The sequence below is a fragment of the Ammospiza nelsoni genome, chromosome 14, assembly GCF_027579445.1.
Source record: "Ammospiza nelsoni isolate bAmmNel1 chromosome 14, bAmmNel1.pri, whole genome shotgun sequence".
In the NCBI taxonomy this organism is placed as follows: Eukaryota; Metazoa; Chordata; class Aves; order Passeriformes; family Passerellidae; genus Ammospiza; species Ammospiza nelsoni.
Genome location: NC_080646.1, coordinates 20,193,649 through 20,218,164, shown reverse-complemented (window position 1 = coordinate 20,218,164; position 24,516 = coordinate 20,193,649). Strand labels below are relative to the sequence as shown.

Below are 24,516 nucleotides of genomic sequence, written 5' to 3'. Positions count from 1 at the left end.
TGAGTGAAACAAATCCTCTTGAGAATGACCTGCATCCACAAGGACTGAGTGAGAATTTCGACTGCAAGATTTGTAAGGCTTCTGTGGTTACAATGAGCTTGCAAGCTGTTATCCCTCTCCTCTCCATTCCTCATAGGGGGTTTTGGAAGGAGACTGGAATGACTTGAGAATTCATTTCCAAAGACAACAGCTTTTGAGAAGACATGAATTTAAACCACCTTTCTAGATACTAAATACTGTCTAAATCTGTAGGATACACTGACAAAAATTTGACACTGAAATAAATACGCTTTTAACGAAGAAACTTTCTACCTTGTGACAGTTTTAGTTGATAAAGTGCCTATTCACAATGTACTTCAGTATTTTTCAGTCAATACAGACATTTCAGCAGACAGCATCAGTGAAGCTGACATGACCAGGCAACACCACCTTCTCCTGGCCCATGACACACCTGCAGCTCCTTCATAAAAGATTCCATTACTACCACATGTAATCTAACCTCGAAGTGTGACACAATTAACTGCTGGAAGTTTTAAACTCTCGTTAGAGCATTCAGGGTATGATGCAACAAAGCTGCTGAAACAGACACAGGCTCTAATATCCTAGTGGGCTGCAGTCTGGAGTGTAGCTGCTGTCTCTCTGTACAACGTTCCTCTCAGCAACTGGGGCTGTTCTTCATTTGTTTACTGAAGGTAAAGGAAAAAAATATACCAAATGTGTTGTTATGAACAAGGTTACATATTATTCTAGCTAGTTCTACCCTTTTTGGAATAAAAGTTCTTCAGTCTGCTTCAGCTCTGAATCCTTTCCCATTGCCCTCCAACAGAACGTGGCTCTGCCATATTACACAGATCAAGAACATTCAAGCAAATCCAGAGTCTACTCACACCAGTTTTTAATGACACTTTCTCCAGAATCTCTTTGCCACTTCTGAATTTACCCCGTTGCAGAAATCATCAGGAAATGTCACATCGAGGCCATATCTCTATTTCAGCTGTGCACAGCAATAATGAGATAGGTAATGACTTATTACTACATATATAAATATATATCAACTAATGAACTCCAAATCAGAGGTAAATCAGTGACTCGGGAAATTTTTTCTTGACAGGGGTCACCAAATTCTAGCAAAATTACTCTTACTTTTAGAAGGAAGTGCCATTGAAAGGTGAATTCCCTCCAAAACTGTATCTTATCACAAAGTGATTCAAGTTTTGAAATAATTTTTATTTAAGCATGACATTCCAACTTTTCAGATTTTTACATATTAAAATATATTACATTATATTATAAATTTCAAAAAAGTTAAGTTTGACAAAACATTATCCATAGCTTTGGGACCACTTTGCTTTTTGTAAACATCCACCTCACCACTAAATGATGAGCTGCAAGGAGGCAGAGGGGAATAATATTTTAATACACTTCTTTCTCAAGCTGCATATCTTTAGAGACAGAACAACTGCTGTGCTGTATACTCATTCACAACAACTTACACTAGAGAAATAAACCATTTATAAGCACATACACATTTCCAACAGAAACCATACTACTGCAGCATGAAACTGTAGAATCCTTGGCCACCAGGAAACACAATAACAATCCCATCATTTGGTAAATGTGGCATATACAGAGGAATGGCTAGTCTGTACTTCACTATACACACAGGAAGCCACAGGACACAGAGAACTACAATTCCTCCATTAAAAATATAATTTTACTGAGACTAATGCTTTTATCAATTAGGAAAAAATAGAAATGAGATAATCAGAATGCTTCCTGTTTAGCTCAGGACACGTGCAAACCCAGTAAAAATCAGATTTGCACGGTCATACAGATCCCACTGTGAAAGTATCCAAAGTAAACAAGGCTGGCAGAGCTCCATGTACTGACTTGAACTTTACAATAATCTGTCAACATCAAAACTGAAGCAGGAGATAAGACAGCCACAAAGAAAGTGCATTTGTGTTCTGCTTTCAGAGCAAGATGCAAACCTGATGGCGTGGATGCAAGGTAACTTGGCATTGATTTTATCTCTGTTGTGTGAATACATCCTGCCTATCAACCTCCTTGAAACTCTGATACAGAAACTACTGCAACAAAAGGACTTTGATCTTGAGATGAAAGTATCTGAACTGCAGACTTGAGTAAACCTCCAGAGACATGAGCAGTTTTCCCTCACCTGACATCCATATGCTCTCAGGGTCTATGCAGGTATCACTGGAGACAGTGGATTGTTACTTGGTAAGTCTTGACCAGGGAATATCTCACAACTGCTATTTATCAGTGTCATGTAATAATCTGGTTGAACATAACTTCTTTTTTTATAAGATAACTGAGTAACATTAAATATAGTTTAAAAGTGATATTTTTTAGCATTAAGACAAAATTGTGAGCACAATAAACACCAAAAGCAAAGATTTAATATACTTGCTACAACATGAAATTGCTCAACTCCTGAATGAATTTATTTGCGTACACCTGCCCTTACATGGAAAATGCAATGTTTATCAAAGGATGTTACAAACTTTTACAATGTATCAACCAGTGCATTACTGTTGTCCCAGTAAACCTAGACACACTAGTTATGTGTCCAAGAAGACCTCTTGCAGACACAGATTTACCACCACTGCGGGGAGGGAAAACACCCCAACCTTTAAAACACTTCTTGAAAGATAAATTAGTGCTGGTGTCATGTGCCTAACAACTTTAGAAATGCATGTTTCATCTACAAGAATGACACAGGTAGCATAAAACTCCTCATATTTCTGCCCAAGAAATGGTATTGTGGCTAGAATACCTGTGTAGCTCCCAGGTTCTATTGAGCATGACCAGAGTTCCCATCAGTAACAATCAAGATTCACCCACAAAGAACTGCAATGAACTCATTTCGTACTGCTAGCTGAGACAGTCTTGACATACTGAAGCAGAATCAAAATTCACAACTTCAACTGAAAAAAGTCTGGTATCTTACCAGTCAGTTCAGCTTTTGTGGCTTAGGCTTAAACCTCCTGGCCAACTAAGTGCCACCCATAGAACTGCAGTTCTGCATCCTGAATGATGCACTGAAGGACACCAAAGCTGAAGCTCACTCTGGTGAGGTAAAGGAGTGAGCTTGTGTAAGGGAAATGAACAAAAATAAGGATCTCTGTATTTGTGAAAGCCAAGTTAATAATGATTGTTAATATCCAAACAAGTTTTCATGACAACAAAGAAATGCACTTGACCATTTACAGGAAAACAGATTTATACAATAAGAACAAGTAACTTATGGCCTTGTCTACCTGCAAATGAATTCCTTCAGCAGGTACACACAATATACTGTTCAGTCATAAAAATATATATATTATCTCTTTCCTTTAACATTTAGGTATATAAATATTTTACTGAAGAACATGCATCATTTAGATAAACAGCTGCAAGAACATCCTCTGAAAACATAGGGTTCTTTGCCATTTAGCAGTACAAAATGATTACATAAAACAGCAAGTAAAGTCAAGACAAACCAATACAGCAGTAAGCAGTTCATGGTGTGCTAATCCAAAGCACCTTTTGCAACAGATTATATAATACATACACACAGAGAATGCACTGTAATGGAGCACAAACAGCATCCTTCCATCTGGGCATTCTTCAGTCTTGTTTGGACTCCAAACTTACTGTTCACTTTTCTGCTCTTTTTTTCCATTCAGCTCTTGGTCAACTCTGCTCAGCAAAGAAAGCAATAAGATTAAACTATGTTAACATAGTTTGACAGCTCATATTATTAAGAAAAAAATATTAACCTTAACGGGAAAACACAAAGCTTTTATATGGGAAAAGTTTTAGTAAATAAATAATAAATTAAGGTTTTTATTTAATGTAGTCATGATGTTTGGGTTCTTTTCAATATCTATTTTCTTACCACCCCCTAAAAATTAATAAAAATTGTTAGCAAACCATTTAAGTAACTACAGCACTTGAGAGGAAGCATTTGAAAAGTGCAAGTCAAGTTTGACTACAGAAGAAAAAAGCATGGCCTGTGCTCATAATAACAAATGCAAACAGAAATACAGTACAGATAACATGACAATACTGGCAAGCACTACCACTCTGATGAATTCATAAGCACTGAATTAATTACCTTCTTGGCTTAATTACTCTAACATTAAAGGTAACAGCACTAGTTGAATTAACAAAAGTGAAGAGGCTCCTTAACTGCAATAATTTTTCTGTTACGTTCTAAGACTCTTGCAATTACCCTGGAAAAATTCACCATCATGCTGATAAAAGTGAGTTTGATTTTGTACCTTATTTTTTATTATCTGCCTTGGGACCAGCAAACAAAATGCTGCTTTGCAGAAGCCAGGGGATGATCGGATTGGAACCCTGCACAAATTGTACTTTTCCTCTTTACAGTAAGAACAAGCTACAGTCTTGATAACATCTTCTGGCAAATAAGTTGTGCATGGAGGTAAATTAATTTTAAAACCAACAGCAGTTCTAAAGTGAGAGATTACCTCTAACATACCTGTCCAGTCTCTCAAACTATAACCAGCCAGTTTTTCAAAATGATAGAAACAGTGAAAGCTCCTCTGGGCCACAAACCCATAAAAAGGAGCTGCCTTCTACCTGATTGAAGGTTCAGTATCCACTTCTGCCTGTGATCTCTATATCTAATTTTCACTGAAGAACATATTACTTTTTACAAAAGTGATGGTAGTATAGGTGAAGTTATCAACAGGGACACAAAAAAGTGCTTGTTCTACTGTAGATTTTTTACATTATCACTTCATTGGAGTAATTCCTGAACAATGTTCAACACATGACTAGATTTACATGTGAGCTTCCAGAAATAATTTAAATTCCTTTTACTTCAATCTCAGTGTTCCTCTACCCAGTTTAGACAATAAGCCTTCCTTAATAGTTAGGCACACAAAGGCAAAGTAATTAAAAAAAACTCCAAAGTTAGTAGCAAAATCTTTCAGTCAATTTGTTAGTGAGTGAAAAAATAACATATACATTCAAAAAATTCATCAGCTGTGGAATAGCTTGAATAGTTAGCAGGAGACTGGAAATTAACAAAGTATTTATTAGGAAGGAACACAGGCACTGCAAATACAAACAGCACTAAAATACTAATTTAGATTGCATCTATGCAAGTTAATAACTAAAAAGGTAGCAAATACCAAAAATACAAGATTCAGTATTAGAACTTCTTACAGAGTTACATCTCTGCTAATGCATAGCTACAGCTTAGCACTAAGTACTGCTCATCTCCAGAGATCAATTCCTGTTAGAAACAATGACATTTGCTTTAATGGGTTCCCACAGAAGCACTACTTTTGCCTCTTCAAGTTGAGAACCCATGTATCTCCTTAAAAGTGAGGATCTCACATAAAAGTGTAATAGAAACTATTTACAAATAGCTGTCTGAACACCCAGGCTGAGTTCTTGCAGATTCCATAGTGCCTGCAAGTACAGTATAGTTGCTGTCATGCAGAAACACTTGGGCACTAGTGCATGTTTATATTTACAAATGCTTATTCCTTTATGCAAGCCAATCAACTGGGAGTTAGTTGCAGTGCAAATTGTCTTATATAGATGCAACCCTAATCAAAAGATGAATATACCTTTTCTGTTTCTTTCTAAACTTTTCTTCTTCATACCTTGGTGAGGAAAAGTTTTATTTCAGTAAATGTAACATATAAAAGCCAAAATCAACAGAAGCTGCAAACCAGTTTTAGTGTCAATGGTCTGCAGAAACTTAATTTTGAAACTGATATAATTAAGAAAAAAACAGCGTACCTCCAACATTTATTAGCATTAAACAAAACCCATTAAGCTTTACTTACTACAACATAAAAATGAATTCAATACAACCTCTTGTTAGCATTCATCAATAAAATTTAAAGCCATGACAGTTTGAAGCCAGATATAATCCTCCACAGAAATCTGAGAATTAACTCTTTAAGTTAACCATGTCTAGACTTTGCAGAACAGTTAAAGGTTCATCAATACAGAGAGAAATCTTTTAAAACTCAGAAAGACAGTCTGAATATTCATAAGACACCCATAAAACCCCAGACAAAAAATTCTAAAGACAGCACAAGGCTGCCTCAGCTTTGTCACATGTTTCACTCCCACCCCATGAAAACTGTTTTTCTGTCTTACAGAGAGTTAAATTGTGGAGCTGACAGCAGCTGGATGTCTACTGAAACAAGCAGCCATCTGCAGGGGGCACGACGCTTTGCCCAGCATGGCTGTGCCCTCAGTGCCACCTTCCCCCAGTTTGTGTCACCTATTACAATGCAGACAACACAGGGTTTGTGTGTCACACCCTCTGACAGGCTGTCATCAGGATTGTTAGTGTTTTCATCTGGTTTTCTAAAGACCCAAGTTTATGGTTTCTATTTTATTACTGCATTAACAAATGTTTTTGACAAAAGGGTCATCATCTTGTTTGACAGCAGAATTGTGCTGATGTTAAAATGGCTAATTTTTATCTGGATGGGAGGGAAAAAACTTGCACCGATGCTGTCTTCATTTCTTTACCAAAGTAGTTTAGAACTGTAGTGAGTAGGGATTCAGCATTTTCGCATCACTGCTTTTCTTTCAAATGAAAACCCAATCCAAGTGATATTTCAGCACTTAACTTGTTCCACATTTTAATTAAAACACTTTAGAAGACTTATAAATAACTTCAGCATCAACATGCCCACAATTTCTCACTCACAAGCCAGTTTAATATACCCACCAAGGTGCAGAACAACTGGAATGAGACCTTCTCTAGAAGGCTTAATTTACACACAACTCAGTAATTGCACAAAGCTCACTGTGAAAATGACTATACATGAACATTTTGGCTGTCCATGCTACTCCATTCCAAACTGCCTTTAGCAATGAGGTCTAGCATGGACACTCCTCCTAGACAGAGCAGTAATCTCAGTTAAGTCACTATGTGCCAAGTGTTACATTCAAACCAAACACTGATTACAACACCCTAAAGCATGATCAGTGTAGAAGATGTTGGAATAATGAAACGTACTGTTTTATGCACTCTGGGATGCCAACGTATTCCATGGGGATGAGTTCAGCTAGTTCTGCCAGGGTAAAGACATACCTAATTTTTTGGCTGAATTTTGAGCTGTGGAAGAACAAATGCAGGGCACAGTTACAACTCCACACATTTTTCATTAGGTCAATATTAAAACAGTCTTTTAAGTTCAAAGCAAACAGTTGTCAGAATTATTTATAGAAAAGCTCCCAGAGCATTACCTAATAAAAGGTTTTGTGATGGCCAGGAGAGTTCTGATGAACCAGGAAGGATGAACTATGATCAAGGATTTCAGGTTTTTCCTTAACCTGAAGGATTTAAACAAGGGATAATTACTGGAACAAAAAGGCAGCATGACCAGGGGTTTTGGAATATGTAAGAAGTATGTTTTTAGAAGCACAGTTGTCACATAAACACAGTATTCTGACATCCCATTATTAGAACTCAACCTCCATCAGAGGAAAAAATACTATACAACTGTAAAATAAAAACTAAAGATTCAGTATCAATTTGACAAGGAAGTAACATCCCAAGGAGAAGCTCCTCTGAATATCTTTGCAGACCTAATGATAAAGTAGTTCACAAAGGACTTCTCCTACAAATCATATGTAATACAGTAAGTTGTAAGGATATTCTACAGGATAACAATATTTAGTATTCTAAGAGTACTATTTTCACTGAAAAAAACACCCTGAGAACAACAGACACAAAAAGCATACACAAAACCCCCAAGCAACAAAAAAATCCACCACACAACACTACCAGGCATGTTTGTAGCATCATCCCACATTGCCTGGCTTAGGAAAAGGTTTTAGGAAAAGGTTTTCAATACACCAATTTCCTTCATCAAATCTTAAGCAGAAGAAGCAGTTTTTCCTAAATATGTTTATCTCTGAGCATGTGAATATTGTAAGAAAATATTGCAGAGTTTCTTACCTTCTATCAATTTGCTGGTAACATTTCCTAAGCCAGCCTAAACTTGGCATTTTTCTCCGTGTTGTTGCACCATTCAGGTAAACTATCATATAGTTCTCTGCTACTAACAGCTCTAAAGTGCCAATTACATACCTGGAGAGACAAGCAAAGAAAATTTCAATATCCACAATCTTCATCTGAAAGTAATTCCTAGTAGTGCTCAAATATATTAAAAATAATAAAAACACAGAAAGGCAGAGGATGACTTACTTAAATAGATTGTCCATTAGGTATCTGTAGTTAGGCTGGCTGCTCTCAGGCATGAAGCAAACAGCAAACACAACAATGGCATTTAACCCATCACCATAATAACCTAAAGAGAAATAAGCAGCAGTAGTGACAAAGGTGACAATACACTGACTACATTTACACAATCTTAAGCTTTTTCATTATTTACCTTGAAGAGATGTACACACATCCATATGGACACATTCATACAGTTAGAGAAAACATCAAGGTCTCTTTTTCAAGTTTGTCTACTTCTAAGGCAACAGCTGAAGCTGATTTTACTCAAACACTGTATCTATAACCAACATTTCAGTGTACAACCTCAGTAGATTTAATAGTATCTTATGTTCTTAAAGTTTAATCAACTTTTCTTCCAACCTAAACTTCACAGACTGTTGGGAAGAGCCATGAATTTATTTCTGCTTTACTAGATGGATAGTTAATGTTTTCAATAGTCTAGAAACCAAAAACATAGGTAGCAGTGACACTGTAGGATAGAGTAAATACATCTCATTACATAGGTGCATTTTAGTACACGTGACCATGAGTACATTTTGGAACTTTAATTTAATAGAGAAAAAAATATTTTATCAACCATGTCTTAACACTGCAACAAATTAATTACTACAAGTCTTCATGCCCAAAGCTCTTCCTGCGCCCCTCCAACTCAGATAAAGAAGTAGTTGCTCAGCAGTTCCCCAGAGCACACCACCAATCCTTACCACCATGACTGATAACTTTTTTGTACGGTTCAATTGCCTTCATGTCCACCCTGTGGTCCTGCTCTCCGATCCGAAACATTCGCCAGCGGCGACCGTCATCCTTCTCCTCTGCCACAGTGTACTCAGCCAGGGAGCCTTTCCTAATGACATCAGTAGTTTTTGGTTTTGGAAGATCATCTGCCAAAATGAGAACATGTTGAAGACCCATTATGAATACCATGCATAGTGACAATCAGCTACAACACAAGTTAACCACTTTGCTATCTAATCTATTTGGTATTCTTCAGCCAGTCAGACACACCCGCTGACATCATGGATATTTGAATTAACACACTCATGTTTGCAGTTATCTGTCGCTGCAATTTTCTCTATTACAACTATGTGAAAAATTTCCATTCATGGAGAAGCCTAATTAATTGTAGGCTTTCAGAACACAGACCCCAATGAATTTCACCAAAATAAACAAAGTGGTTAACTCCAATGAGAATTACAGAGGTTAATCACAGATTTACATGAAGCATGATTCAAAACATTGAGGTACCTTGCAAGCAGACATGCAGACAAATCTATTGGAAATTAAATCTAATTCACATGTGCAATCAAAATAGATGAAATTTTTGCTGACAGGAATCTGTACGACAATTTGCTCCAATGAAATTATGATTCTTGACTTTGTTGCATGGACCTTACCCAAAGCGAGAAAAACCTACTGCAAGTTAGTTGTCTGTTCCCGAAACAAAGCTGTTAATTGAAACTATCCTTCCAGGAAAATGAAGGCAGCAGCATTAAAGGAAGAAAAGACAGAAACCCTTTTCAGCCACTTTTAAAAACAAGACACAAACATCCGGAACATTTCCTTTGCATCACTGCAAAAGCAACCATAAACACCAATTCTTCTTTAAAACAGTGAAAATCCTTTTAGAAATTTAAACACAGAGTCTCTGTTAAGAAAACTTCCACTGCAATATGCCTTTAGCAATTTACAAACTAAAACCACCTCCTTATTTTAAAGAGTGTTTATTTCTCCACAGGTAGTGTTTCAAACATAACAGTGAACAGAGAACTTCAGGAATTTAAATTATTTTATTTTCAGGATGAGAAAATAATAATTGAGTTTACATGTTTACTTATTAGAGACATTCCTAAACCATGAAGTTTACAGATGTTAGAGACTCCAACAGTTTGCCCAACACAACTGCTCTTGGCTTCCATAAAGAGGGCCTTAAGACATCATTAAACTCAAAGTTTAAAATTTGTGCTTTAACTCCTACACAAAACACTTATCTGAAAAAAAAAACTGTTAGAATCTCCAGGTTTTGCCTAATATATATAACACCTATTAATGTCTTAAAACTGAGATCATTACCAGTGTGGCTATAGCTACTTTAAATTCCTATGAAGTAATTTCAGAATTTCCAGACATAAAATAGAGACTCTTTTACTGCCTCTAGTCAGTCTGGAAATATGCATATTCTAAGGCTACTGAGATTTTGTCATTGTCACCACAGGAAGACTTGAGTTCAGGTGTTACTTAGTATTTTTAAAAATACTATTCAGTCCTCCTTAAATTGAAATTCATCAATTTCTGAGTAGTTAATCTATATATCTTTGTTTGGCTCCTTACATTTAAAACTCATTTCTAACACATGTAAAATACCTTGGGTACTTTTTTCTGTTGGATGGTTCTTAAAAACTTACTGCAATAGAGGATTTTCCATAACTTCAGGTCTTACAGATGCATATGTAGACGATCTTCACCTAAGTTTACCTGCAGTTACAGCTAGTACCTGCTTCCCTGTTTATTGATCAGATGAGGTCTGATTTTGCTCTTTAAAAAGTCACTGCATCTATTTTTAATTCCTAATATAATCACTACCTTTGTATTTCTCCTCTTGTACTACTGAGTCATAGCTATTTCTTACTAGAGAAACAGTCAACCTGCACACAAGAAAATATTTTAGAGCATCAGACAAAAGAACCAAAATACTTACCTTCCCATTCAAATTCATTGCTATTTTCTGAAGGAGTATCTAAATCATCCAAATCAATCTCTCCACTTTCATCCAAGTCATCAGAAAAAACAGATTCCTCACTGGGATCCAAATTTAAGCTAATATCTGGAGCCATTAGTTTCTTCCTCAATTTGGTTCCATTACCCTCTGCATCTAAAGAAAGCAAATTAATTTTTTTTTTATTATTTTTATTGCTAAAGCAACTTTAAACAAGCATATTACCAAGACAGAAAAGCACAGTTCTTTCTCATAATGCATTATAAATTGATGCCCATAATTTAAACAAGCTATCTTTGGAGTAAGACTTTAATAGGGGATGGAAAGAACAGCAGGTAAAAGTTCTCAAATTACCCATTGCACACACACACAGTCTGAGCAAGGTGGCAGACACTACTCCCCCTGCCTGCTGCATCCAGGTGTCCCAGGAGCTGCTCCAGATATTACACAGAATCAATCTCACAAATAATACAACAGATTCATGTCCCTAGCACTTGGTTTTGTTAGGCTTCAGTGACATCATAACTATCTTTGATAAAATGGAAAATTATATACCAGCTGAAAAAAAAAAGACTGACAGACAACAGTGAGGACATAAAATTAAAGAATCTGTTCTGTGAATACACAGAATGCTTTGAGGTACAAGGCAAATATTGGCATGATTTAGACAGGAGTTGAAAGCAAGGAATAAAATCAGATTACCAATCCAGCACTGGAAATGCTGCAAGTAAAGCAGAGAGACAAAATCCAAACAAATTTTACATGCAAAAACCTCCAAAACTCCAATTAATGAAACAAAAACAAAAAAACCCCAAAACAAACAAACAAACAAAAACAAATAAACCCCCCCCCCAAAAAAAAAAAAACCACCAAACAAAAGAAGCAATAAAATCCCCCCACACCAAGGAGCTTTAAAGCAGCCTTTCAAGGAGGAAGCAGTCAGCTGGACTGGAGTGGAATGTTCTCACCAGCTTCATTTTCTGTTCCAGCTGCAGCCAATGCATCAGACTCAACAGGATCATCCTCTGGCAGGGGCCTGGGACACCAAGCAATTACTGTTACAAACCTGCTATGACTTTTTTTTAATGCCATATATTAAGACTTACACATTACTACGAAGACCCACTGTAAAGTCAGTACTGAATTAACTTTACTTATAGCCTAAATGCAAGATTTCAGTTAACAAACACCAAGGCAGCAGAAAATTCCTTTACAGCATTCAAGTGACCATCCCATCCTGTGACAAATACCAAAACACTGACTATTACCAGTGTGTCATCCTTAAGAAAACTTGTCATATTCTTGCTTGACAAAATTTGATGTGAAATAAAGTACAGAAGTTTCTAGTTTAATCATAGAAAGCATCTAAAGCTAATTTTCTTGTAGGCCCAAGCATCAGTAGCAGCATTAACTTTTAAAGCCTTTCCTCAGTATTTTGCTTAATGAAATATTTGGGTCATGAGGCACTGGGAGTAATATGCAAACAATGTAGTTGCAAAATATTTTCACAGGAAATAAACAAAGCCAAGCTTACAAATCTTCATTTAAAAACACTGGAAATGTCAACTGTGGCAACCCTGAAGAAATATGCCACAAAACCTTTTCAAAACTGCTCTATTAATGGAAATCACTGCAAGATTATTACTGAATATTAGTTCACCAGGAAGACCAAGAGGTAGCTTATTGCTGATGTTATGTGTTTGATCCAAATTACTTTAAAAAAGAATTCAAAACCTTGGAAAATCTTCATCTTGCCACTCTTCCTTAAACTCAACCCCTTCCATTCTCCAGCTAACTTCAATTGCTAACAGAGACTCCTGATCAGGCAGAACCTCTGGTCTTCAGCACAACGGGCTAAAGAGGAGCTGCAGGAACATAACAGAAGGTGTTAGCTCAATACTGTGCTAATTCCCATACTTCCAACACATTCTTTAACTTATCATCAAGTTGAGGTATTATGCAGAATAAAAAATAAACACCACAGGGAAAAGTTTTTTATTTGTTTCCATTTTACCTTTTTCTTCCCCCCATACAAAACTGCTTGTGGGAATGGTTTATCATACAACAATTTAGGTTGGAAGGGATTTAATGCAGTCAAGGAGGATCAACCCCTCAGTTAAAATTAAGGCCTTGAGCAACCTGTTCTATCATTTATGATTACACCAGTTCACTCAGATTACACAAAATGGAAGAAACCAGATGTATCTCTAGATTCTATAGGAGATAAATAATAAGTGTATATTTTGAGAAAAAGTCCAGATGGTCAGATCTCAACTACAAGCCATTTAAAAAGAAAAAACCACAAACAACCCAAACACTTTAAAGATAACTATTTAAGACAGTGTTTTTGGAGAACTCACCCTATGACATGCAAGTATAGCTGTCGTTTTTCAGGCTCACCCATCACCAGCAACGAGGAATCCCCAATAATAGAACATGGCAGACCATTCTGCTGACATAGAAGTCCAAACCAGCTGAAGCTCTTGGCTGTGTTGGCGCTAAAGATTGGCAGAAACAGGTAAAATTATCAATTAAGGTATTAAGAAAACCAACATCCATCAAAATAAGAAACCATGGTATTTTGCAAAGAACCAATCAACACAGAACAGCAGTAAGTACAAAGTTTGAATGCAACCAATACTGCTTATTAACCCAGAGATTGTGGCAGTGTTCACAGAGGTCACAGGATGAGGGAAGAGACAGAGATCTGACTCCATGTTTCAGAAGCTGATTTATTATTTTATGATATATATTATATTAAAACTATACTAAAAGAATAGAAGAAAGGATTTCATCAGAAGGCTGGCTAAGAATAGACAAAGAAAGAATAACAAAGGTTTGTATCTGGGACAGAGTCTGAGCCAGCTGACTGTGACTGGCCATTAATTAAAAACAACCACTTGAGACCAATCACAGATGCAACTGTTGCATTCCACAGCAGCAAACCACTGTTTACATTTTGTTCCTGAGGCCTCTTGGCTTTTCAGGAGAAAAAGGCTTTTCAGGACTTTTCATAAAATGTGTCTGTGACAAGAGATATAATTTTTTTTTTACATGGGTGAAAACCAAATTACACTTACTGTTCTGTAGGAACAGCTTTCCTTTCATGACAAATCCAATTTTTCATCTCCTGACCTGATTTTAAAATGTTCTGCAATGCTTAAAGCTACGCTATGCAAGTTCATTAATAAAGAAAAATTAAGTAATCTTTTTGTAAAACTGCAGTGCTACAAATTAAACACTAATGATCTCAAGTTAAGCCTGTTTTACTGACATTTCCCTGCTCCCCTCACCCAGAAAATTTAAATAATATTTCTAGAAGGTAGGAACCTAGTTCCTCTTCAGGGCCAGACTCCCCCTGTCTGAGACATTCAGCACCTGCACCTCTCAGCTGTTTTCTTGAGCAGTGCCCTCCCAGCTCTCCCTGTTTGTCCTGACTAAAGCACTGCTTGGAAACAAGTCCTGCCTGTCACCAAGCTGATGATGTTCTCAGCATACAAGGTGTGGATACTCCTGGCCACAAACCTGCTGGCTGCAACAGTGGGTTTGAAATACTTGCTCAGAGGGAAGGCCGCATTTGGATCAGCAGTAACAGTGAACGTGTGCAGAGCTCTCTGTGCATTTGTTTCAGGACACTGGGATGAAGCCCAAGGAGTTTCCCCAGGGCCCTCAGCAGTCAGGAGAAGGCAGTGGTTACCAGCAGCATGGAATGAACCAGCTGGTGCAAATATACAGGTGACTATAAACCTGAAAGAAAACCTTAACTCATGACTTCAGTCTTAAAGGACAAAAAATTGGCAGTCAGAACACCCAAATATCACCCTCCCCAAGCCTGTCACTGTGCTGGTGGCTGTAAGATGCTCCCCTTGACCTGCACTGCGTTCCCTATCCAGTTCTCAGACACTTGAAAGCAGGGGTTTGCTCCAAGACTTGAACAGTCTTCTTCCCACACTTTTGAAGAATCCCCAACACCAAGTAACACCTGTTAATTCCAAATGGACAGCCTTTCAGTGCAGAAGCATTTCTACCTGCACTTCATCACCCTGGGATAAGCCTGTTGTACTAAGAGGAGTTTAAAAGCTACTGGTGCTGTTATCTAAACTTAAGGTGCTTTTATGGAACACTCCTGACACCACTTGCAGAATTCTCATCAGCAGCTTCCCATTGAGGTACACTACAAAGCAATCATTTGCTAAGTACCACACAGAACACCTGAAAGCAAATTACAAGGCAAGCTTGGAGTTCAACTTCAGATAAGACTGAATTTAGGTTTTCAGCATCCTACTTACACCCAGACTAAGTAGCTGGTTTGGATGTCTTGACTTTAAGTCTCACCAATAAAAGCACTATCACTTGTCAACTAGAAGAATAAGAACTTAGGAAGGAAGGGCAACCTTTTCAAGAAAGTTAGGCAAGTGATGACTTCAAAGTTATTTCACATCAACAAATCTAAATGCTTACTAGCAGGCAAAAAAAATCTACTTCTGCTTATGCGAACTAAAGCTGAGTTTAGAATACTCCTTCTACTCCTGCTGTGGCATTGCCAACATGTTTTTAAAATGCCAAAGCCTTTTTAACTCAGCTGTAAATCTAAAATCTAAAAATGTGACTTGAAAAAACGTAAATTTTAATAATGCAAGTATTTATCAGTCATGTAGAAAAAAAGCAAATAATTTCTACCTGACCCTAGCACACTTCATGGCCAGCTCAAAAACGTTTGGTTTCTAAGAACAGCAAGCCTGATCTTATCCTCCACTGCTCATTACTTTCTATTTTACATAAAGAAATGGAAGATGGAGAGTTATCTAAAGGTCAGAAACTTCAACACATCAAACAATATCTGAATGTAGGGTTGCCAGGAGGTTCTGCTCTCTTACTGGAGCCATTAGACTTTAGCACACTTCAATGCCTTTTATATTTGAAAGTATCTCAACAGGCAAGTTATGGTATTACAAAAAAGGAACACATCACTCAAACCCACTGCTCTTTCACTACAGCTAATGAACACATTTCCAGAACAGCAGGTCGAACCTACTTAAGTTTGCATCTGAAGAATGTCACTGCTTGCACCAGAGGTCAAACATCACTGTTTTCATCCTTTTTTCTTAGAAAATAGGTAGTTTTCAGAGTTCTCTCATTAATACCAAGCTGCCTTAGCTGGTTGGTTCTGGAATATCAAGTACAGCAATGTTAAGAAGCCTGTTAAAAATTGTCATTTATAAAAATTTACAGTAGAGCTAAACAGAGACTTGGGTCTCTCCCAAATACCCAAAAAACAGGGTGGCAGCAGAGGTGGGACAGAAGGACAACAGAAAGCATGAGATCATTTTATTAATGAAGTTAAAGGCTGCTTACAAAAATTGTTATTTAGGTTTTCACCTTTGAGTTCTCAAGCATATGCACAAATAACTACAAGCCAGACATTTCCAAGGTCACATCTGCCTATCCAATACTAATACCTATATTCAGTACTTGATCAGCAACCTCACATCTAAAATAGAATAAATACAAAGTTTAACTTTGCAGGACAATTTCAATGTCATGCATTTTTACTAAAAATTTACATTTTTACATTTTTTCAATGTACCTAATAGGCAAAGAACAGAAAACTGTTCCACCTCAAAATGTCAAAATCAACTTCAAATCAAGGTTAGCCTACATTCTACCCCCCACATTTCACCTTTATTTTGTCAACAGGAACATTAACTGAGTGTCAAGATAATTCCAGGTTTCACAGACTATTAATTCCAGGTTTAAGGCATTAAAGAGGTGTTTTTAAGAGTAATTTTCACATTTGATTTTAAAGCAAACCTCAAGCACAAACAGACACATCTTTGGTACACAAACCCAAAGGATGCAGCTCGCTGCAATTTCTAAATTTCAATGGTCTTTAGAACGTGGCCAGATTGGCCATAAATCCAAGACAAGTTTCCCAAACCTGAAGATGGCCCTCCAGACTTTACAACGTGAAAGTTTGCAAAACGGGACCAGGCAAGAACTATAGTTAATAACAGATCAATTGTCTCCTTTCCTCTCTCCCTCAGCATCAAAGCACAGAAAAGAGAAAACTTCTGAAAACTCTTGCTTTTCTCCTGAGGATACTACTTTTAACTCCACATGCAGAGCAACACAAGGGTCTGTATTTATGCACCACTCAAACTTATTTAAAGGTAAACACTAACTTCTAAGAACTTATACCCTGCCCAGATATTCCTTTGTTGGACTTAAACACGCATACAAACCAACCAGAAATAATCAACCACTATTTAGCGTATTGCATTAGCAGCAGGAAATCAGGAGGAACCAAGACAAAAGCACTGGAAAGCAACGCTGACTTCCGTGGCAGGCTCCGTACTGCTACGCCTGCAGCGGAACAGCCGCGCTGTGCGGAATCCTGCGGGGCGGGGCAGGGCAAGGCATTTTCCCCTCGCAGATTTACGCGTTCACAGCCCTTCCCTGTGCAGGGGGAGCGGCGGGCGCGGCCGAGCGGGGCCGAGGAGCTGCCCGGCCGCGGGGTGTCCGCTCAGCGCCGCCGCCGCTGCCCCGGCCAGGCCACAGTGCTGAATCCGCCGCCCCCAGCGCACCTGCGGTCGGGCCGCGGCCCCACCTCGCCCCGCGCCCGCCCCGCGCGGCCCGGCCCCGGCCCGCGGCTCCCGGCCCGGCGCTCCCGCCCCTCCGCGGCCGTACCTGGCGGGAGCGGCGGCGGGGCCGGGCCGCGCTCGGGGCCGCGCTGCGCTGCGCGCCCGCGCTCACCCGGAACCGCATCCGCCGCCCGAGCCACGTGACAGCCCGGGCCGCGCGCTGCTCGGACACTCGTGCGCATGCGTGAGCAGCGAGGGCGGCGCTCGCGCCGCCGTGAGGGCTGGCGGGGGTGCGGCGGCACAGAGCGACCGCCGTGAGGGCGGGACCAGAGGGACGCTGAGAGAGGCTCCCGGCCGCCGTAACGCTTACCTGGCGTGCCCCACAGCGTTGTCCAAACGCTCCTGGAACTCTGTTAGCCTTGCTGCTGTGAGCACTGCCTTGGGGAGCCTGTTCAGTGCACTCTCCGAGTAAAAAGTTTTTTCCCGATACCCTGCCCTGCCCCAGGCGTTCCCTCAGGCCCTGTCCCCGGCCACAGGGCAGAGATCAGTGCGTGCCCTGCGCTGCCCTTCGGGAGCGAGCTGCAGCCCGCAGTGAGCTCGTCCGTCAGTCTCCTCCAGGCTGAGCTGGCCGAGTGCCCTTCGCCGCCCCTGCTGTGCCCGAGGGACGGCACCGGGCCAGGAGCGCTGGCACCGCCCGCAGCGCGGCGGGGACGGGCCGTGCACCGGGCAGCCCTCGGCTGGCCGTGATTAACGCTCAGTAGCTGCTGTCCCTGGGCTCGGTACCGCCCTCCCCCACCGCCCGTACCGCTTGTCGCCGGACTGACCCGAGAGCTCGAGTCCTGGGTCGCCCCCCGCGGGACACGGGATGGAAAAGGTCAAATCCACTCGCGGAGTTGTTTGTGCAGGGCTGGAGTGCCGTGCCCGATGCTTCAGGAGCCCAAGAAGGTGTGAGAGGAGTGTCAAAAGCACGAGCGGAACCTCCTGCATGAGGGAAAAGAGCCCAGGTAATATCAGCACTAACACAGCGGTAGCCGAAGTACCGAGGAAAACCTCGGAATGTTAGCCATTTGCAGCTAACAATTTCACCTGTATAAACACAACATCCCGAACACAGACCTTCATCACAGTAAAATCACGGAAAGGTAGATAAATCTTTTTTCTTTTATCCCTTTCACGTTCCAAATTGTAATAGCACTAAGTTTAGAAGTAGAATTAAAGCTCTGGCTAAGGTTTAGAACTTTCCACTAACAGTATATAGACAGCTACCGACTTGATCACAGCTAATCTATTGCCCAATAGACACAACAATAGCAGCAAAGTTTCTTTTATTGTAGGGTACTAAATGAACTTGGAATTAATGTGACTGATATGCAGAAGTGTGAAAGGAATCAAAAAGGGATATAAGGGTGCAAAAAATGCATGGAGGAAAACATGAGAAAGAAAAATACCACTAAAGAAAAAGCAAGCACCACCAACCAGCAAATAAAAAAAGTACAAATAACGGGAAAGAGCACAATTATGAAGGTATATTAATTAGAATATTGAAAACACAATCATAAAGAACTAGTATCATGCACAGCAGATGGCCTGAGGGCTGTATACATTATCATGTAAAAGTTACAAATGTAAAGGAAGAACTAGCGTAAGTATAAAGAAATCACGTTTTAAGGAAAATTAGTTTTCATATTAAACAATTTCAATACTTTTTAAAATTTGCTTCAGTTGCTGATAAACTGAAAAATGTCTTCAAAGTGCACAAAACTCATCTGCAGGACTCCAATGCCAAACTCGGGTCACAGTGGTCAGAAAGTTGTGTAATTTCCCATCTCTTACACGGGGTGGCACAAGATAGCTGGAAATCCATCAAGTGTTCAAACTGAACCGAGAAAACAAGCAAACAAAAGGTCAGAGCCAACTACTGGCGAATGTTGAATAATTATGTTTTTAAACATAAGATAATTGCAAATATAAGCAGTTTCTGACATGAAAGCGTTACCAAAGAGAACAGGCTTGAAGGAATAAGGCTCTGTTGTATGCATTTTGTCCTGTGCATAGGGAAAATCAACTGTTACACAATTTTGGGGTCTGACATAATTGACAATTAACCTTTAAATAGAAATTAGTCATCAAAAGTAGCAGAATACAAAAGATTCCCCTTTTTTATAGTCCTTTCACATTTTACATATTAGAAAAACATTTTCTAGTAATCTAAGAAAACCCCATCAACTGGGTGGAAATATCTCCCTTTAAAGTGGTTCAAGCAACAGCTCAGAAATGTTGGAACTTGAAAACATTAATTTGAAAGTCTGTCCCAGTGGGGGTGGATGTGGAGACTGCATTTGTGCAGAATTCCTCCTTGCCATTTTCCCTATACAGGAAATCCAGATACATTAGTGTGGGTTTTTTTGCAGCTATATTTTGCCCTTTTTGTAGTCCATAAAAATAATTTGGCTCCTGCCTTGGACAACAGTGATACGAAATGACAAGATCAACATGTTAGCAGCTTTCAGATACCTGGATAAGAGGTAGGTGCTGTATAATATTCTGCTTCGCTTCTGATATTTCTGTCATCTCCTCTTTAAAGCCATTGTGTTGCACTCAGTTGTCCCACTGCAATGACAGCTGAGTTTCACAGTCTTTGCATATCATGAGCTAAGTTATTGATCCAACAGTCTGTGTCCCTGTGTTCTCTCTTCCCAGGTTTTCTCAACTACTTCAGGTGCAGCTCACAATGCTGTAGTGGATTCGTTTTTAAGCACTTTCACTTCACATCCCCTAACACACCCCTCTGGTGTTTTGTATTTTCCATCTCTGGCCAAGTTCTAAGCCAGGTCTACATGAAGGACTTGTGTTTGGAATTCAGCTGCAGAAGTACAAAAATAGAATGTGCATCCTTTTAAGAGTCAAACAAAATCCCCCACATTTGCTATTTCAAGGCCATAGCTATTACCTCCACACAACCTACTGATCCTCTCTCTGTATGATTTTCAGAGGGTTTTATATCTTTTTCTCTATCAGAGAGCATCATAGTGTGTTGGCTACAATCAGCCATGCTGGTGTGAGAAGAAGAAAGAACCAGTTTGCTATGCATGAGAAACTTTCTGTCTGTGTTTGGAAGGAAGGGGATGTATAATGATTGTTTTGTTTACAGAATTTGTTTATGTCTTTAAATAAGATTTCTGTATTGCATGTGAAAGGTACTAAATACATGACTATTCATACCATATTTGCTAACTTCTATCCCCTCAAGAAAAGTGAATATTAATCCTGAATTGCATTTTGGCTGAAAATTGGGGAACCTATTAATTGTGGGACTAAGGCATAAAAACAAAAGCAATAGACCTCTTGCATCTCCTTCCAGGTAGGTACCACTAGATAATTCCAGTACAGCAGTAGAATTGCAGAGCAATGTGTGATTGTATACCATTAATTCAACATTCCTAAATTTGTACTGAGAAGTGTGCCTGTCTCAGAAAAGGGAAATAGTTAGATACAGATAACTTTTGTTTTCTGAGGTTATTTTCTGCATATTTATTTTTGACATGGTAAACATTCTTACCTTCCTGTGCCTTATAAAAATGTCTGATCTTTTCCATTTGCAGTATTCAAGTCTACAATAATGCTGTGTTAATAGAATTTTTATCATATTGTGGTCTAAATCCAGTATCAATTGTGAATGACTCACACCAGGAAAATGTTAAGCATAATCAAAAAAATCTGCAGCTTCCTTGATACGAAACAGTTGAGTTCTCAGTTTGTGTTTCTGTGTGCTGTGATGGTCAGGCTGTGATTCCTACCTGCATGCAGGATGGATTCAGTTCAGCTCACTTCAACAGCTCCTGCAAAAAACCACAAAACACACGAAGCGCCCTGTTACACGGACAGAAGATATCTCTGCTGCTTGAGCTTGAGGGGAAAGCTGGGTACAACTATATATTCTTTTAATTATTCATGACTTGGGTTGAAGTGAATGTGTATACATTTTTCACTTATTCACTTTATAAAATTCAAAACTAAGCCCAGGAGCAGTTTTATTCTTGGCAGCATGACAAGTTTCCTTTCCTCAACGAACCAGTCAAAGGAATTGTTCCTCAGAGAGTTTGTCATTCTCACATATCCCAGAGAGGCAGGAGGGAAGCTGGCATTCATTACGCCCCTAGTCACACATGTGTGTGTGCTCTCTCTCCTCTCTGACTGTGACAACAAGCCCATCTCAGAGGACTGTGTTTATCTCTAGCATGTGGTTTCATTTGTGTAGCTGATTTGCAGTTCATTAATCTAGAAGGCATTGCTCAGCTCTGGGAAGGACGATGCATCCATCCAGATTCTGCTTACTCCCCCCTCTACCCCTGATGCAGCTCAGTTCAGAGAGAGGGAATTAGTGCTGTTTTGCAGAGCAACTACAGCTAAAGCAGCTCAGAAGCCAAAAACTGATGTAAACACACACCAGGAAATTGTTTTGATCTGGCCTATCAGGCTGCTGGCAATGCACCGTGCTTCCTTGGGAGACATGCAAATTTATGGGACACAACTTGACACGATTAAGGCAATGCATACAGAATAGGTAATTGCCCTTTGGCAACAGAATGATGTCAAGAGCCAATGATTCTTTACATTCTTGGCAGAGCAGGTAGGATCATGAAATTAGGGGCCTCTTGGAGATTCATTATAATTTAGGTGTTGCATTGGGTATTTTTTAAATGATGTTTTCCCAACTTCTACGTGGTCTTACTATTAATTGTTTGTCTTGCTGGGGAGCCTAAGAACAATAGTCAATTTGTAGCCTTCAAAATCTAAATCTGTATCTGCTGATATTATGACAGCTTATGATAGCTGTTGAGTTTGGAGACAATAACAACAACAGAAGAGTTAAAATAATGCCACAGGGAAACATCAACTTCTGCTGCTTACTTACAGCAGTGGGGTTCTTCACTTTGAAATTTAATTACCAGAGATACTGATGCTCCTTGTTGGCAGACATGTGCTCAGAACTCATCCACATGCCTGAATGGAGTCAGATGCAGCTTGTGTCAGGGTTAATGAGAAATTACTGATCACTACCTGGGAATTTGGGGGGAAGAATGGCTGAACTTAAGGTGAAAGACTCCATATCCTATTACTACTCCCCTGAGCCTGCCTAGCAAATAGCTAACTGTAATGTCTTAATTAACCATGTGCTAGAATCAACCTTATTCTCCTTTGCAAGCTGTACACATTGCTGATCACATTAAGTGGGCACACAGGAGCACAAGGCAAGCAGGCTGGGGCAGTTGTATTTCCCACTGCATTGTAGAGCGAGGCAAGTCTGGAGGCACTGGGAAGATGCTGGAATGGCACCCTCTCATTTAATGCAAACAGGAGGAAGGAAATCACACTCTCTGTGTGCTGGAGAACATTTCCCTTCTGACCCCTGGACAAGGCAGGCCTGTCTTGCTAATCATAACAGGGGAAAGCATTGCAGGGGAACAAACTTGTAGTAGGAGCACAAAGTATGGAGCTGTCACCTGTCACACATGTGCCACACAGAGGGCCTGTGACACACAGGTTCTGCTCTGAATGTTCCCCAGCCCCAGTGCCAGCACAGCAAGGCTGTGCCAGAAAAGAGCAAGTGTGCTTGGAGTGTGGTGTGTTCTGCCTGGGAACAGCTGGCACATGATTCTTCAGGGACTTGTGCCATCTGGTACAGACGAGAATTTATCGTGTTACATAGCGCCTTTATCAGAAATAGGAATTTGGAAGAACATCACAAAGCTGTGATTAGTTTGCTGGTTCAAATTTGACTCTTGAACTACAAAACTACTTCTAAAAAGTCACATTCTCAGATTTGTCCAATACACAGTTAATAAGTACTTGATTTACTAGGTTCTGCTGTTTGGATAACTAAAAGTGTGGAATTAAAAGGGTGTAATTTCTTGACATTTTTTAGGTCTAAAAAATATAGCACCAAAGTTCTTTTTAGAGTTAAAATGCTCCAAATTTGGTTTTTGCCATCCTTCTCCATTGATACACAACTTTGACTTTTCCTCTACTGATACCTGTCATGTTCTTCTTTAAATTAATTTTTAGCTCTCTGTTGCTTCATGTATTAAATGCAATTTTTGAGGTAATTTCTATCTAAGCTTTCTGCATCAGGCCCTTTGTGGCCAAGTTTTTATTCAGGTAGAATAGCTGGATTTTATCCTGGCCATTAATTTTAATTTTCCAACAGTATTTTTTGAAGATTAGCTAAATTAAATCATTTTTGCAATTAGTGTCAAATTAATCCATAATGGAAGGTAGATAACAGAAGAGATGAAGTCTCTTAGATTCTGACAGATACCCTCATTGGGTTTAATGTTTTGTATAATATCTTCTTAAGTGAGGAAAGAGCTTGCCTTGATGACTTCCCTCCTCATGCCCAGACTGCTGGCCACAGAGAATAACTCTTTTTCCATTTCTGCATTCTAAGAAGGAGTGTTGTTAGCCCTGATTATATTAAAAACCATTTTTGCCTTAATCAGGCCTTATCTCTGGCACTTGAGAGCTGATGGTTGCTGAAGATTGTAACATACAAAGTCTATCACAAAATATAACAAAAACAAAACACAAAACCAAACCCACTCAAAAATCCCCCTCTAGCTTGATTTCATAGGGATAGGTGAAAAGAAGTCATATGATTAATCTGACCAGTGGAAAGCAAGAAATAGTAATCTCCAGTAGGCAAACTAGTGGAGAAAAGGAGGCTGGAAATAGATTAACAAGATCAGTCATCTTAGGATCAATTCTGGATCAACAAGAGTTAGATCTAAAAGTACCTGAAAATCCTAGGAGTTTGTCACTTAGACTGACCAAAATGAAAGAAAGTAAATACACTTGTACTTACATTAGGGCCACTGGAGTGGGGTTATAGATACATCTGTGCCCAAAGTGCTGTAACTTGTGGTATCTGTTTCTGAGCAGCCCTACTGCTCTGTCCTGGGACTGAACTC

At 39.4% G+C, this 24,516-nt stretch overlaps 1 protein-coding gene across 5 annotated transcripts; it reads right to left on the bottom strand.

The window, feature by feature from the left end:
• Positions 1-1,206: 1,206 nt before the first annotated feature.
• Positions 1,207-17,730, bottom strand: BNIP2 (BCL2 interacting protein 2). Of its 5 annotated transcripts, XM_059481821.1 has the most exons (14): positions 17,655-17,678; positions 16,003-16,134; positions 14,493-14,714; positions 13,328-13,465; positions 12,702-12,832; positions 11,936-12,003; positions 10,950-11,123; positions 8,959-9,135; positions 8,219-8,321; positions 7,970-8,101; positions 7,255-7,341; positions 7,025-7,123; positions 5,610-5,645; positions 1,207-3,702 (listed from the first exon to the last, which is right to left on the bottom strand). In XM_059481821.1, the coding sequence occupies exons 5-14, from the start codon at positions 12,749-12,751 to the stop codon at positions 3,654-3,656; spliced, it is 975 nt and encodes a 324-aa protein (XP_059337804.1). In that variant the 5' UTR covers positions 12,752-12,832; positions 13,328-13,465; positions 14,493-14,714; positions 16,003-16,134; positions 17,655-17,678; the 3' UTR covers positions 1,207-3,653. The 5 variants fall into 5 exon arrangements, with proteins under 5 accessions (XP_059337804.1, XP_059337807.1, XP_059337808.1 ...); XM_059481824.1 differs by lacking the exon at positions 14,493-14,714 and having other exon boundaries at positions 17,655-17,689; XM_059481825.1 differs by lacking the exon at positions 5,610-5,645 and having other exon boundaries at positions 17,655-17,673.
• Between the last annotated feature and the right edge of the window lie 6,786 nt (positions 17,731-24,516).

Excerpts from the sequence above, each read along its gene's own strand:
- BNIP2 (XM_059481823.1), bottom strand. The coding sequence starts at position 12,751 with ATGGAAGGGGTTGAGTTTAAGGAAGAGTGGCAAGATGAAGATTTTCCA. Across the intron at positions 8,322-8,958 it reads AAAAGTTATCAGTCATGGTG|GTTATTATGGTGATGGGTTA; the intron begins GTAAGGATTGGT and ends ATTTCTCTTTAG. Across the intron at positions 7,342-7,969 it reads TACCAGCAAATTGATAGAAG|GTTAAGGAAAAACCTGAAAT; the intron begins GTAAGAAACTCT and ends TAAATCCTTCAG.